Here is a 16,483-nt window from a genome sequence, read left to right on the forward strand (position 1 = left end):
CTCCGGCCTCAGCCTCCCGAGTAGCTGGGACTACAGGCGCCCGCCACCTCGCCCGGCTAGTTTTTTGTATTTCTTAGTAGAGACGGGGTTTCACCGTGTTAGCCAGGATGGTCTCGATCTCCTGACCTCGTGATCCACCCGTCTCGGCCTCCCAAAGTGCTGGGATTACAGGCTTGAGCCACCGCGCCCGGCCTTATAACTTTTTTCTGTACTGCTTTGGAGTATAGTCATTATGAAGTTGTTTGTAAGCAAAAGGGAATAAAATTTAAGCCTAAAGGCCAGGCGCAGTGGCTCATGTCTGTAATCCCAGTACTTTGGGAGACCGAGGTGGGTGGATCACCTGAGGTCAGGAGTTCAAGACCAGCCTGACCGACATGGTGAAATCCCATCTCAAAATACAAAAAAATTAGCCGGATGTGGTGGCAGGCGCCTGTAATCCCAGCTACTCTGGAGGCTGAGGCAAGAGAATCGCTTGAACCCGGGAGGTGAAAGTTGCAGTGAGCCAAGATCGCACCATTGTACTCCAGCCTGGGCGACGACCAAAAAAAAAAACTCCATCTCAAAAAAAAAAAAAATTTAAGCTTAACATTCAACCCTGTTACTACAACTGACTTACCTGAAATTGCAGTCTGCTGAACAGGTATTTTTCATACATAGCTACGTTTCTCTGTAGACGGCAGTGACATCTTTGTCTCCATTCATGTCTCTGTCTACCTGGGGACACATGTATTTCAATAGCAGCAGTATACTATACCTTGATTTCAGAAATCTTAAAATATGCTAAAATGGGTGTCTTAGACCCAAGGAACTATAAGTCTTCTCTGGAGGCCTAAGGCTGCTCTGTCAGTCCCCATGTCCCTGGGCCAGGCCACGTGAAGCACCAAATCCACTGGGGTCCCTTTTGCCCCTACAGGTCTCCCTGTCTTCCTGCCTCTGTGTCAGCCAGGAGCTCATCTTCTGTGGCTGCACAGATGGGATAGTCCGCATCTTCCAGGCCCACAGCCTGCACTACCTCGCCAACCTGCCCAAGCCACACTACCTTGGGGTAGATGTGGCACAGGGCCTGGAGCCCAGGTACTGCCCTGCAGGGAGAGGGAACGGAACGGGAGGGGCCCACCCAGAGTCTCTCCACTGACATTCATCCATGCTTCCAGATCCATATATCTGTCCATCCCACAAATACTCATCATGACTCTCAGCCCTGGGCGTTACAAAGCAGAAAAGTCCTTGCCTTCCAAGGCAAGCTTCACAGTGAGAAGTGAGGCTGGGTAGGGGAAGAAACAGTCAGTGAGAAAACAAAGGAATAAACAGTATCATCTCAGATAGCGGTCAGCATGGTGAAGAACAGTGCAGAGCAGCTGTGAATGTGGTGGAGTGTTTGCATCCACATGGCTGACCCCTACTAAGCAGCTGCTAAGTGCCAGCCCTGGGCTGGAAGCAGGATACACCTATAGTGAAGCAGCAAAATCTCTGCCTCTGTGCAGTGTAGCAGGGGGGCTCGATGATAAGCAAGTACACAAAGAAGGTAATTTCAGATAGGCATCAGTGCTTTGGGGAACACAGCAAGGACTCAGGAAGGAGAGTGCCCGGGGTGGGCTGTGCTGATTGGGTGTCTGGTGAGAAGGAGCTGCTGTGTGGAGAGCTCGGTCCCAGCAACTGAGGTGACAGTACACTGGGCTTGTCATGTTGCAGGAATAGTGAGGGATTGTGTGGCCAGAGCCCAGTGTGCCCGGGGAGGATGGTGGGAGATGAGGCCAGTGTGGGGCGCCTGTAGTCTATCCTTAGGTCAGTGGGCAGTTGCTGGGGGTTTCGGGCATTGGGGTAAATGACCAGGCCTTACATGTTAGGTCCCTCTGCTGCTGTGTCGAGAGTGGATGGAAGTGCTAGGCTGTGGCTTGTCTTCTCCTTTGTTGCAAGTCTGTTTTATGGAATCGGGGGCTACCTAACCAGGGGGTGCCGGGTGCCTAGGGCTGCCTCTTTGTGGATTTCTGGATACTAGCTCCTGGGTGCCTTTTCCATGACAGGACCTGAACAGGGGAACTGGGTGTCATGAAGGAAAGGAGGGAGTGAGCAACCCACAGGCGGTGTTGTGTTATAGTAGCTGGGCTCACAATTCTGCTGCCTTCTGTTGTGCTGTGTGACCTTGGGAAGGTGACTATACCTCCCTGTGCTTCCGTTTTCTCATATGTAAAATATAGTGCCTGCCTCTTATCATGGTTGTGAGAATTTATTGCAGGTAAAATTCTCGGCCTGGAACAGTGTAAATGCTCAGTAAACTGTAGCCTTCATAGGGAGACCCCAGGCCATGAGACAGCTCCCCAGCCTCCTTAGGGCAAAGAGGCTTTTTGATCATGCGTTGGTGAGGCCAAGAAGAGGTGGGACCTAAGATACATGCCTATTATCTTTGTATGCTCAGAGAGAGCAGGAGCTTGAGTTGGGTGAAATGATGGGAGAGAAATGTTCATAGGAATAAAAAACTCATTTGCTCTCAGGGCCAGGCAAAAGTTTCCGGTTTGTATCCTCTACATGAGAAGCAAAGCAGAGGAAGAGGGAAGAGGGAGAAGTAGAATTGGAGCAGGAGAGATGGATGGCCACAAATACCATGAGGCATGGCATTGCTGGGGAGGCAGCTCCACTGTCACTAGAGGTGGCTGTCACTACTCAGTGACATTGATGGTGATTGATTACCCATGTGGCCTTGTTAGCTTCCTCTTCCACAGGAAGGCAGAAGCAGTCTACCCAGATACAGTGGCACTGACCTTCGACCCCATCCACCAGTGGCTGTCCTGCGTGTATAAAGACCACAGCATCTACATCTGGGATGTCAAGGACATCAACAGAGTGGGCAAGGTGTGGTCAGAGCTCTTCCACAGCTCCTACGTTTGGAACGTGGAGGTGAGCCCCCCCTCCCTCCCTCTGCCCCTGTTCAGCCTCTGCACAGTTCCCCACAGTTTGGGAACCCATTCAGTAGTTCCTTCAGAAGATACTCATTGACTCCCTCCTATGCGTCAGGCCCTGTCCTAGGTGCTGAGGACACAGACACAAAAACCCTGCCCTTAAGAGCTCACATTTGGATGGGAAAGGAAACCTGGAAACATTATCAGTGAATAACACGCCAAGCAGCAGTAACCCTCTGAAGAAAAACGAGGCGGGGAAGGGGAAGGGGAATCCAGGTGGTATTCTAGAGAGGAGAGGGGTCAGGGAAGACCTTCCTGAGGACATTTAAGCAGAGACCTGCAGGAAATTGGGGAGTGAGACCTGCAACTGCTGGGGAGAACCACAAGCACAGAGGCCCTGCGGCAGGAACGTGCACTCTGCAGAAAGCTTTGCTATGGAGATTGTTTCTGTATTTCACTGCTTTTTTTAAAAAAAGAGTTGAAGACGGGGCATGGTGGCTCACGCCTGTAATCCCAACACTTTGGGAGTCTGAGGCGGGAGGATCACTTGAGCCCAGGAGTTTGAGACGAGCCTGGGCAACGCAAGACCCTATCTCTACAAATAATTTTTAAAAATTAGCCAGGCATGGTGGCACACACGTGTGGTCTCAGCTACTCGAGAGGCGGAGGCAGGAAGATCACTTGAGTCTAGGATGTCAAGGCTACGGTGAGCTGTGATTGTGCCACCATACTCCAGCCTGAGTAACAGAGTGAGACCCTGTCTAGAAAAAAAAAAAGGTTTTGAAGTTTTTATTTTCTGAGAGTGAGTTTGTGGGTTTTAAAAAATTCTCTAAAGTTAGCCAGGCACGGTGACTCATGCCTGTAGTCCCATCACTTTGGGAAATCGAAGTGGGCAGATCACTTGAGTCCAGGGATTCGAGATCAGCCTGGGCAACATGAGGAAACCCCGGCTTTACAAAAAATAATTGCAAATTAGCCAGGCGTGCCTATAGTTGCAGCTACTCGGCAGGGGCTATGGCAGGGGGGCTGAAAATTTCATACTGGAAATGTTTGTCCTAGAGGAATTGTGTTTTCAGTGGCCAGATTCAGGACCGTGACAAAGAACTTTGTCCTTTTGAATAGGCAGCATTCAGCCGTATGACTCTGGTTGAGTCTGTCTGCCTTCATGGGGCTGACGTTTTTGTTGACAGCACTTTTTTTCCATTCAAAGAATGTTTTTTAGTAACTTAAAATTTATATATGAAATTTTTAAAAATTTGGGAAAATAGGTGAAATATTATAGATAAGGCTATAGTCTACATTGATGACTTCCCTGCCCCCAGTTCTGCTCCCTCTCACCCTCACTGTTATCAATTTTATTATGTGTCTTCAGTTGATTTTCTTTGCATCTCCTTACTGTTTATGTATATAGCTGTTCAGCAGCAGTATCTGTGGATAGATCTTTTCATCAGTTCTAGAAAATTGTCAGCCAGGCCGGGCGCGGTGGCTCAAGCCTGTAATCCCAGCACTTTGGGAGGCCGAGACGGGCGGATCATGAGGTCAGGAGATCAAGACCATCCTGGCTAACCCGGTGAAACCCCATCTCTACTGAAAAATACAAAAAAATAGCCGGGCGAGGTGGCGGGCGCCTGTAGTCCCAGCTACTCGGGAGGCTGAGGCAGGAGAATGGCGTAAGCCCGGGAGGCGGGGCTTGCAGTGAGCTGAGATCCGGCCACTGCACTCCAGTTTGGGCGACAGAGCGAGACTCCGTCTAAAAAAAAAAAAAAAAAAAAAGAAAATTGTCAGCCAATACTGCTTCTACCCTATTCTCTCTCTGCTTTTTTTTTTTTTTTTTTTTTTTTTTTGAGATGGAGTTTCACTCTTGTCGCCCAGGCTGGAGTGCAATGGTGTAATCTCGGCTCACAGCATCCTCCACCTCCCAGGTTCAAGCGATTCTCCTGCCTCAGCCTCACGAGTAGCTGGGATTACAGGCATGCACCACCACACCTGGCTAATTTTGTATTTTTAGTAGAGACGGGGTTTCTCCATGTTGGCTAGACGGGTCTTGAACTCCCCACCTTAGGTGATCCGCCCACCTCAGCCTCCCAAAGTGCTGGGATTACAGGCATGAGCCACCATGCCCGGCCTATTCTCTCTTCTATAACTCTAAGGTTCTACCTGTATTCTTCATGTTTATGAAAATAAACGTCATAAAAATCACACAAACGATATGTAGAGTTTATCAATTATCGTTAGCAGCTTCCCGCCCCCCCCGCAAGACAGAATCTTGGTCTGTTGCCCCAGTCTGGAGTGCAGTGGCACTATCTCAGCTCACTGCAACCTCCACCTCCTGGTTTCAAGCAATTCTTCTGCCTCAGCCTCCCAAGTAGCTGGTATTACAGGCAGCCGCCACCACGCCTGGCTAATTTTTGTATTTTTAGTAGAGATGGGGTTTCACCATGTTGGCCAGGCTGGTTTCAAACTTCTGACCTCAAGTGATCTGCCTGCCTCGGCCTCCCAAAGTGCTGGGATTACAGGTGTGAGCCACTGTGCCTGGCCTGTTAGCAGCTATTGATGCTCAATGCCTGGACCCATTTATTGAGGGTTGCAATATGGTGATATTCTAATTCTATAATTTATTTTTATTAGTTGGACTACTTACATGAAGAGATATTTGCTCTCATCTGCCATTTGGTCACCCAGTGCTATACTTCATATAGGAAAGGCAGGAGAAATACTTGATTCTTTCCCTTTATTTACCAGTTTTCAAGATAATGAATTGGTTCCCTATCCTCTAAAGGTAACTAGTTTTATTTAATATCATTATAAACTCATATATATTTAAATATATCAGATATGTTTTAATCTATTATAATTATTAACTTTATTGGAGCTCATATCATCCCATCTTTCGCCAGTGAGAGCCTCTTAACATTGGCTCCTGAGTCCTTTGGACATGACCCTAGTATTTCTTGATAGCCACCTTGCTGCCTGGGATGCCAATATGTTCCAGTCTCATCTTGTACCTTTCCTGTCCCATATCAGGAATCAACCATTTCTTGAAAAGACCATGTTTAGTTTTTTGGGCTGGGTGCAGTGGCTCATGCCTGTAATCCCAGCACTTTGGAAGGCTGAGGCAGGGGAATTACCTGACCCCAGGAGTTTGAGACCAACCTGGTCAACATGGTGAAACCTTGTCTCCATTAAATACAAAAAATTAGCCAGGCATGGTGGCGGGCGCCTGTAGTCCCAGCTACTCGGGAGGCTGAGGCGTGAAAATCGCTTGAACCTGGGAAGCAGAGGTTGCATTAAGCTGAGATCAAGCCACTGTACACCAATCTGGGTGACAGAGTGAAACCCTATCACAAAAAAAAAGAAAAGAAAAAAGAGAAAGAAAAGGCCAGGTGTATTTTTTTAGTACAAATTGGGATTTCAGAATCACAAGTTGAGTGTTAGGTATACTCATAGCTATTGGGTTGATGCTTCCAGAAGCCTAGTTCTTAAGGACACAGGGGATGATGGAATTAGAATATCCCCATTAACTCATTCGCTTTTTCCCACATTTACATGCAACAGTCTGAGAACGGACAGCTCTTCAGTTCTGAAGACAGTTAAAACAATTGTATTGCATATGTTTTCTCTACTCTCTCCAATTTTTAAAATAGTTATACTATATTTACAGGATCTGAATATGTAGCCATTGCATACTATAGTCTCTCCCTTTTGACCCCTGTTTATTTTGGAATGGGGAATTATATATATATAGTGGTAAAATATACATGACATGAAATTTACCATTTCAGCTATTTTAAAGTTACCATTTGGTGGCACTTAGTACACTTACAGTGTCATGCAGCCATCGTTACTCTCTAGTTTCAGAACATTTTCATCACCCACCCACCCAAAAAAATCCTGTATCTGTTAAGCAGTCCTCCCCATTCCCCACTCCCCCCATCGATGGAGATGACTAATCTGCTTCTGTCTATGGATTTACCTGTTCTGAATCTTTTCCCTTTTCTTTTCTCTCCTTTCCTTCCTTCCTTTCTTTTGAGACTGAGTCTTGCTCGCTCTGTCACCCAGGCCAGAGTGGTGCAGTGGCGCAATCTCAGCTTACTGCACGCTCCGCCTCCCAGGTTGACACCATTCTCTGGCCTCAGACTCCTGAGTAGCTGGGACTACAGGTGCCCGCCACCACGCCCAGCTAATTTTTTGTATTTTTAGTAGAGATGAGGTTTCACCGTGTTAGCCAGGTCTCGATCTCTTGACCTTGTGATCCGCCCACCTCGGCCTCCCAAAGTGCAGGGATTACAGACGTGAGCCATCGTGCCCGGCTCTTTCTTTTCCTCTTTCTTTCTTTCTTTCTTTTTTTTTTTTTTTTTTTTTTTTGATGGAGTCCCGCTCTGTCACCAGACTAGATTGCAGAGGCACAATCTCGGCTCACTGCAACCTCCACCTCCCGAGTTAAGCAATTCCCATGCCTCAGTCTCTAGAGTAGCTGGGATTACAGGCACATGCCACCATGCCTGATGAATTTTTTGTATTTTAGTAGAGACAGGGTTTCACCATGTTGCCCAGGCTGGTTTTGAACTCCTGAGCTCAGGTGATCCACCCACCTCAGCCTCCCATAGTGCAGGGATTACAGGTGTGAGCCACTATGCCTGACCTGAATAATTTTTATAAGTGAAATCATAGAATATGTGGGCTTTTGTGCCTGGCTTTCACTTAGCATAATGTTTTCAAGATTTATCCATGTTGTAGCATGTGTCGATACTTCATTCCTTTTTATGGCGGAATAGTATTTCATTGTATGGATAGAACACATTTTGTTCTCTGTTATCAGTTGACGGCCACTTGGGTTGTTTCTACCTTATGGCTGTTGTGAATACCACTGCTATGAACGTATAAGTACAAGTTTTTTTTTTTTTTTGAAATGGAATCTCACTCTGTCGCCCAGGCTGGAGTGCAGTGACGTGATCTCCGCTCACTGCAACCTCAAGCTCCCAGGTTCAGACGATTCTCCTGCCTCAGATTCCTGAGTAGCTGGAATTCCAGACGCACCACCACGCCTGGCTAATTTTTGTTTTTTTAATGGAGACAGGATTTTGCCATGCTGGCCAGGTTGGTCTCGAACTCCTCACCTCAAGTGATCTGCCCACCTCGGCCTCCCAAAGTGCAGGGATTACAGGCGTGAGCCACTGCGGCTGACCTAGTTCTTTCTTTAAGTTACATCACTTTGTTTCTGAGTTTTTCTAGGTTGTTTTTCATATCTTGGATCTTTTTTTTTTTTTTTTTGAGACGGAGTCTCGCTCTGTTCCCCTGGCTGGAGTGCAGTGGCGCGATCTCGGCTCACTGCAAGCTCCGCCTCCCGGGTTCCTGCCATTCTCCTGCCTCAGCCTCCCGAGTAGCTGGGACTACAGGCGCCCGCCACTGCGCCTGGCTAATTTTTTTTTTGTATTTTTAGTAGAGACGGGGTTTCACCGTGGTCTCGAACTCCTGACCTTGTGATCCACCCGCCTCAGCCTCCCAAAGTGCTGGGATTACAGGCGTGAGCCACCGCACCCGGCACTTGGATCATTTTTTAAATATCTTTTACCTTCTTTTGAAAGAGTAGGCCAGGCATGGTGGCTCATGCCGGTAATCCCAACACTTTGGGAGGCTGAGGCAGGTGGATCACCTGAGGTCAGGAGTTTGAGACCAGCCTGGCCAACATGGCAAAACCCGGTCTCTACTAAAAATACAAAAAATGGCCGGGCGCGGTGGCTCAAGCCTGTAATCCCAGCACTTTGGGAGGCCGAGACGGGTGGATCACGAGGTCAGGAGATCGAGACCATCCTGGATAACACGGTGAAACCCCGTCTCTACTAAGAAATACAAAAAACTAGCCGGGCGAGGTGGCGGGCGCCTGTAGTCCCAGCTACTCGGGAGGCTGAGGCTGGAGAATGGCGTGAACCCGGGAGGCGGAGCTTGCAGTGAGCTGAGATCCGGCCACTGCACTCCAGCCTGGGCTACAGAGCGAGACTCCGTCTAAAAAAAAAAAAAAAAAAAAAAAATACAAAAAATTAGCTGGGTGTGATGGTCGGCGCCTGTAATCCCAGCTACCTGGGGGGCTGAGGCAGGAGAATTGCTTGAACCCAGGAGGTGGAGGTTGCAGTGAGCCAAGATTGTGCCATTGCACTCCAGCCTGGACGACAGGGCAAGACTCTGTAAAAAAAAAAAAAAAGTAAGTTATAGTTTTTATCTTTTTTGTGAAAATATGTTTCTGATGTGCTTTTTTTTCTTCTTCTCCTTCTTCCTTTTTAAGAGTGACTGTTGGATTTGACCTTGGTCCTTTCCTGTTGTTCATTTTTACGTGATACCAGTTTTTCTGAAATATTAGAATTTGGTGTGCTTGGCCGGGCGCGGTGGCTCAAGCCTGTAATCCCAGCACTTTGGGAGGCGGAGACGGGTGGATCACGAGGTCAGGAGATCGAGACCATCCTGGCTAACATGGTGAAACCCCGTCTCTACTAAAAAAAAAAAATACAAAAAAACTAGCCGGGCGATGTGGCGGACGCCTGTAGTCCCAGCTACTCGGGAGGCTGAGGCAGGAGAATGGCGTGAACCCGGGAGGCGAAGCTTGCAGTGAGCTGAGATCCAGCCACTGCACTCCAGCCTGGGCGACAGAGTGAGACTCCGTCTCAAAAAAAAAAAAAAAAAGAATTTGGTGTGCTTCAGGACAGATTTTCCAACTTCACAAGAGAGAACTCTGTCTTCTGTTTTTTAATGGGGGTGGAGTGGCATGTTTTGTTTTGTTTTGTTTTGTTTGTTTTCGAGAAAGAGTCTCACTCTTGCCTAGGCTGGAGTGCAGTGGCATGATCACAGCTCACTGAAGCCTCAACCTCGTAGGCACAAGCAATCCTCCTGCCTCAGCCTCCCGAGTAGCTGGGACCTCAGGCATGCACTACCATGCCTGGCTAATTTTTTAGTTTTGATAGAGATGGGGTCTCACTATGCTGCCCAGGCTTGTCTCAAACTTGGGCTCAAGCAATCCTCCTGCCTCAGCCTCCCAAAGTGCTGGGATTATAGGCTTCTGTTATTTTTCTGTGTTAAAATATGGCAGCCTGCTTTCTGATAGTTCCTTTTTGTGGTCCTCTTTATCTGTTATGTCTTTCCTTTAATCTGAATCTCCTGTTTACTTTATTTCTCCTGTCCCTGTTGTGATTGATCAGTTTTGTTTCTACTCTCAGCAGTTTCTCTTCAGTGTGGGGCTTTGTCCTGAAAGGGAGCCCTGGCAGCTCAGTTTTGAGAGTTCACAGGATCTTCTCCAGTCCCTTTAGGCCTTACCCCTTACACTCAACTGCTGCTGGGGCGGATGAAACCCTCCCAGTTTCAGCTGCTGTCCGGTTTGGCCCAGTGTGCTTTCCAGTGAACACCTGTTGGCTACTTTGGAATTATCCTGTTGCTGGGTCTGTCAGATGCCTCATTGCTTCTCTGTCTCCCACATGCATGCTGATATGTAGGTCTTGTGACTAGTAGTGGTTTGTCCCACTCACTTGTATTTTGGCGGTTATGGGAGTATTTTGTCACTGAGTTTTGCTATAAATGTTGTCTGTAGGTTTGGGTTTTGCCATCTGGTTGATGTTTCTCTTATGTCGAGATTTTGGGAAATTAAAAAAATTAATGCCGCTACTATCGTCTTCCCAGTTCTCAATCTTCCATATTTTGAGATCTCTTTATATGGTGGCTCTTTGTCCTTCTCAGCTTCATTCTAAACATCTTTAGTTCTGTCTTTCAGTTCACTTAATTTTCTCCTCAATTATATCTAATTTTGGGGGTTTTTTTTGTTTTGTTTTGTTTTGTTTTGTTTTTTGTATTTTTTAAAACCAGAACATTTATTGCATGACTAATCGTTGACATTCTTAAGATGAACTAGATGCTGCAACAGCTGCCCTCTTGGGTTTAGTTGTTGTTCCTTCACGGAATCCATGCCTGAATCTGCGGTATACAATTTTTAGGTGCCTCATTCGACCAGTTCCGGTGGTATTTCGTCTTTTAGCCTTGGCACTCCAGTTATACTTTCTCTTGCACTTGGCAGGGTAGCCACATTTGCCACAGGTCGACTTCTGAAGGTGGTAGGCCTTAGAGCCACAGCGGCGGCACAATGTGTGCGTCTTATTGCGACGCTTTCCAAACGATGACGTTCCCTTCGTCATCTCGCTTCTGCAGGCGAGACCAGAGAGCTAATCTTTGGTTTTTAATATGTTTTTATTTTTATTTATTTATTTGTTTGTTTTTGAGACGGAGTCTCGCTCTGCTGCCCAGGCTGGAGTGCAGTGGCATGATCTTGACTCACTGCAAGCTTCGCCTCCTGGGTTCACAACATTCTCCTGCCTCAGCCTCCTGAGTAGCTGGGACTACAGGCGCCCGCCACCACGCCCAGCTAATTTTTTGTATTTTTTTTTTTTTAGTAGAGACAGAGTTTCACCGTGTTAAGTCAGGATGGTCTTGATCTCCTGACCTCGTGATCTGCCCACCTTGGCCTCCCAAAGTGCTGGGATTACAGGCATGAGCCACCGTGCCTGGCCTATTTTTTATTTTTTTATTTTTATTTTTTTGAGACGGAGCTTCACTCTTGTTGCCCAGGCTGGAGTGCAATGGCACGATCTCGGTTCACTGCAACCTCCACCTCCTAGTTTCAAGCAATTCTCCTGCCTCAGCCTCCCGAGTAGCTGGGATTACAGGCATGTACCACCATGCCCAGCTAATTTTGTATTTTTAGTAGATATGGGGTTTAGTAGAGACGCTGGGGAAGCTAGCGTCTGGAGAGCTGGTCTCGACCTCCTGACCTCAGGGGATCTGCCCGCCTCGGCCTCCCAAAGTGCTGGGATTACAGGCATGAGTCACTGCGCCTGGCCTATATGTTTTTATTATTCATTTCTAGAAGCAGTTCTGTTTGGTTCTTTTTCAGCCCTGCTTGGTTAATCTTTATAATTTCTGGTTGGCTGCATACTTTTAATCTTGTCAAAATTATCTTTTAGTTCGTCAAACATATTGATCATAGTTATTTTGTATTCTGTCTGATAATTTCAATTTGGGTTTTTTATTTTGTTTTTGGTTTGTCTGTCTGTTTGTTTGTTTGGAGACACAGTCTCATATGTTGGCCAGACTGGACTTGAACTGCTGGTCTCAAGTAATCCTCCTGCCTCAGCCTCCCAAGTAGTTGGGACTACAGGCATGCACCACTTCCCTTGATTTAATAATTTCAGTATTTGAAGTCTTGCTAGACTCTGTTGCTTGTGCTACTTCTTGCTCATGGTAAATTGTTTTCTTTTGTGTTTAGTGATGTTTGAGTTCCACATTTCCCTTGAAAGTTTATTTGAGGGTATGTATTAAGGCCTAGGCTGAAGGTGGGACATAGACATATGGTAACATTTTGTATCCTTTTTTTCCCTTGTTTATTTTTAGCATAGAAAGTATTGCAGGATACCTGTTTATCTTTAACTTACTTTTTTTTTTTTCCCATGAAAATGCAACAGTAAGTCATAGTGCTGTCATTGAGTCATCCTTTGCCTTGTCCTCTGGGAACTGTAGGTGTATCCTGAGTTTGAAGACCAGAGAGCTTGTTTGCCGTCAGGATCCTTTCTGACTTGTTCTTCAGACAACACCATTCGCTTCTGGAACTTGGACAGCAGCCCTGATTCTCACTGGCAGAAAAACATCTTCAGCAATGTGAGTGGCTTCCTTTGTGAACCATCTTTCGGGAGGAACAATACTGTAAGCTTGAATGTAGGAGCAGGAAGGAGTCTGATGGACCCGAAATGTTAGGTTCCACTAGGGCAAGAGCCGGTAACCAAGGCAAGTCCCTCTCTGCATCGCTTCCTCTTGTTTCTCTTTCTCCTGCTCCCTCTCTGAGGTGGCACAGTCTATCCTCTCTGATTCTTTGCCAGTTGGCTCCTGCTCTGCAGATGTGTGGATATGGCCACTCCCAGCAGCCCAACACACCCAGCAGAGGTGAAATTGCTTCCTAAGTCTTCAGATGGAATTCCCTGGGAGAGCACCTAATGAGCCAGGCCATTCCGGGGCTCCCCCTGTCCATTGGCTGCCACACAGTGAGGCCTCAGCGGGGTGCAGGCAGAATGCTGGCGAGAGCCATGATGGGAGGCTGGGAAGAAGAGTTTGCTGAAGAAATTTTGGTTAGTATTGTGAGGCCAGTGAGAGGGCGTCTCTGGGGAGCTGAGACCTGAGTCATGCATTCATTTATTCTGCAGACGCTTATTAAGGTCCATGCCACGTGCTTTGCTACATGCTAGGGACACAAGAGCGACTAAGACTTTTCTGCCCTGTGGCACACACAATCTAGTGAGGGCAGGCAGTGAACTGACAACCATCCACGTTAAGCACAATCACAAGTGCAACAAGCACCATGAAGGAAAATGTGCAGGGTGCTAGTAGGACATAGAGCAGCAGCATGTGAACTTATCTGGGACATCCAGAGCAGTTTCCCACGGAAGGGACAGCTAAGTTGAGATTGGGAAGAGTAAAGAGGGAAGGGGAGAGAGTCTATACTTAGGGAATAGCCTGTATGAAGGCCCTGGAGTGGAAAACAGCTGGGTGAATTGGAAAACCTGAAAGAGGCCAGTGCGATTGGAACTAAAAAGACCCTTGATGCAGGAGGCTGTAGCAGGTGCCCCACAGGTACACTTTTATTACTCCCCTCATTCCCCACCCAGTGCTACTATCATCTCCTCTGTACCTGTGATATACATGCTGTTTTTGACTGCACACAATAGAAAAACTCAAGAGGTGAAAGTTAGGTTTCTGATTCATAAAAGTAGTCTGGAGGTAACCAGTTTAGACGTTCTGCAGGAAGCCCTTAGGGATCCAAGGGCCTTCCAGCTCTCTACTCTGTCATTTGAGGGAGTAGGCTATGTCCTCATGACCCAGTGTGGCTGTGGGGACTCCTGCTATCATATCCGAGTTCCAGGCTGCAGGATGGAGAAAAGACAGCAGAAGAATACGTGCTTGCTTTATGTTTAATTGTTCAGAATTTATTCACATATTCTTATCTAGCTGCAGGGGAGGCAAGGAAATAATTATTCTGATTGGTGAAACTCCCAGCTCAAAATTAGGGTTGTATTACTAACGAAGAAGAGACTGGCTATGGAGGGACACGATTTCAGAGGTGCTTCTGAGCTGCTTGTGGTGCTGACCTCAGCCCTGTCCTTCCTGCAGACCCTGCTGAAGGTCGTGTACGTGGAGAATGACATCCAGCACCTGCAGGACATGTCACACTTCCCAGACCGGGGGAGTGAGAATGGGACGCCCATGGACGTGAAAGCCGGGGTGCGGGTCATGCAGGTCAGTCCTGATGGCCAGCATTTGGCTTCAGGCGACCGAAGTGGAAATTTGAGGCAAGTGGGCCCTGGCAGTGTCCAGTGTACACCTCCCAGCTCCAGCTCGGATTCTCAGGGCAGTGGGCAGGAGCCCTGGCCTTGGCACCTCCTGCTGCCCATTGGGAATGAGGGGCTGTGAATAGTAATCCCATAAACAGCCCCCATTGGGAACTTAAGCTCGGAAGAGGCTTCCAGAAGGGCTGAGAGCAGGGTGACTACCAGGACCTCAGCAGCTAGGGTGTGCAGACTTTGCCTACAGAGTGCACAGGCAAGCTCACATGACTCTAGGGCAGAGTGACACTTTCACCAGCCACATGGTACCAATGCTGAACTGTCAGCAAAGATGCCAGCTGGAGGAGGGTCCTGGTGGCCCTGGGAGAGGGGCTAAGAGGGTGGGGTAGCTGAGAGTTCAGGCTGCTTATGTGCCCTGTTGAAGTTTGGCAAGATGTTACCAACCCAGTAGGTGCTAGTGGGACATAGGCCCTGTCTCTGGGACCAGGTTTAAGATGACAAATGACTGCTCTGACCACTTGGGTGCTGGAGCCACTAGGGAATGGAAGAGAGTTGGGGGGAGCTAGAGGGGACATAAAGGGGCAGCAGCCACCAGGCAGCCCCAGGAGAGTAGGCTACAAGTTATCACATCTTCCTGTTGTCAAGAAGAGCAGAAAGTGCTGATTTTTTTTCTGTGAAATTCTATAATATTTAAATATTGGCACCTGTTTTGATACCAGTCACTGTATGAGGCCAGCTCAGTGTGTCAGTGAGCTGCTCACATTGACATGGCGCTGTCCAGAGGGGCACAACGGTACCAAGAGCTAACATGGGGATAGTGCTCTTCCCCCTTGCTGGACGCAGGCCTGAGCACTGCGTTAACTGATTTAATCCTCTCACTGACCCTCTGATGTAAGTGATGTTATTGGCACAAGGTGTCTGGACTAAGATCACGCAGGTAGAATGGAGAAGCTGGGATGACTTGATGACTGATTTCATTTGAGGAGAATGAGGAAGGTCTAGATTTGAAACTCTTAACAATGAGACTGGAATCAGATGTTCTCATCCATAGCTCCTATCCTGGACTATGACCTCTGGCCCCTAATCCCTGGCCCCTGCCCCACCCCAGGAACCACCTCTGATGCAGCCCTGTGTAAACGCCTGTCACCCTAGAGGACTGTCCTAGATCCCTGGGGCTATGTTCTGGCGCATGCACCACAAGGGACTGCTGCCTGCTGAGGTGCTCCCTGTCTCAACACAGCTCCCTTTACGATGGCAGGTTTCTAAATGAGAAAAGTGATTGTACATCTCTAGAGTATTTAGCCATGATAAGGGGTTCTCGTGTTGCCGGCCTGGCCATTCTGACCTGTTCTAGAAGTGGCAGAGTGCATGGGGCTGGGGTCTGGGGCTTCAGCGGGTGGTGTGTGTCTCCCAGGATCCACGAGCTGCACTTCATGGACGAGCTGGTCAAGGTGGAGGCCCATGATGCTGAGGTGCTGTGCCTGGAGTACTCCAAGCCAGAGACAGGTGAGCCCACAGCAGGAGTGGAATGGGGGTCTGGCAGGGAGGCAACCCCCCGGCAAGGCCACAGAAAGGGGTAGTTAGTGTCTGTGGATGACAGCTGGGAGTCTTGTGTTCGGTAAGGGCCCCTGTAGCTGGACCCTGAGACCAGAGTGGCTGGAACTCCAGAACACAAGACACTTGCAGGCAGGACTCAGCTTGACTTGCCTGCTGCTGGTGCCAGCACCCAAGCCAAAGGGGTGGATGTGTGAATGAGTGAATTGTGAATGAGCTCATCTTCTACTGAAGAAGATAGATTGATTGTTAGGCATTATTTTCAAAAAGTTTGAAGCCTATAGAAATATTGGGAGAATATTATAATGAACACCCTATAGGCTTCACCCAAATTCCTCTTTTTTTTTTTTTTTTTTTTTTTTGAGATGGACTCTGTCCAGGCTAGAGGGGAGTGGCGCCATCTCTGCTGACTGCAACCTCCACCTCCCGGTTCAAGTGATTCTCATGCCTCAGTCTCCCAAGTAGCTGGGATTACAAGCACCTGCCACCATGCCTGGCCAATTTTTGTATTTTTAGTAGAGATGGGGTTTCAGCACCATGTTGGCCAGGCTGGTCTCAAACTCCTGACCTCAGGTGATCTGCCTGCCTTGGCCTCCCAAAGTGCTGGGATTACAGGCATGAGCAACCACACCCGGCTTTTTTTTTTTTGGGACAAGAGTCTTGCTCTGT

The 16,483-nt window shown here is 47.9% G+C and overlaps 1 protein-coding gene and 1 pseudogene across 6 annotated transcripts in view; one reads left to right on the plus strand and one right to left on the minus strand.

The window, feature by feature from the left end:
* The window catches only part of LOC105495641 (WD repeat domain 62), a 53,129-nt gene that overhangs the window by 16,178 nt on the left and 20,468 nt on the right, over positions 1–16,483 (plus strand). For 5 of the 6 annotated variants that reach the window (XR_011617468.1, XM_071086405.1, XM_071086401.1 and 2 more), the window contains exons 8-12: positions 914–1,074; positions 2,706–2,895; positions 12,447–12,584; positions 14,088–14,266; positions 15,675–15,766. Coding sequence is in view for 5 of the 6 variants with exons in the window: in XM_071086405.1 (XP_070942506.1) it covers positions 914–1,074; positions 2,706–2,895; positions 12,447–12,584; positions 14,088–14,266; positions 15,675–15,766 (760 nt within the window). In the remaining variant the exon portion in view is untranslated. The remainder of the gene's footprint in view (positions 1–913; positions 1,075–2,705; positions 2,896–12,446; positions 12,585–14,087; positions 14,267–15,674; positions 15,767–16,483) is intronic. The other variant, XM_071086402.1, reaches the window with a different exon arrangement.
* On the minus strand, positions 10,714–11,100 carry LOC139360171 (large ribosomal subunit protein eL37 pseudogene; annotated as a pseudogene).

This window comes from Macaca nemestrina, chromosome 20, assembly GCF_043159975.1.
Source record: "Macaca nemestrina isolate mMacNem1 chromosome 20, mMacNem.hap1, whole genome shotgun sequence".
Lineage (NCBI taxonomy): Eukaryota > Metazoa > Chordata > Mammalia > Primates > Cercopithecidae > Macaca > Macaca nemestrina.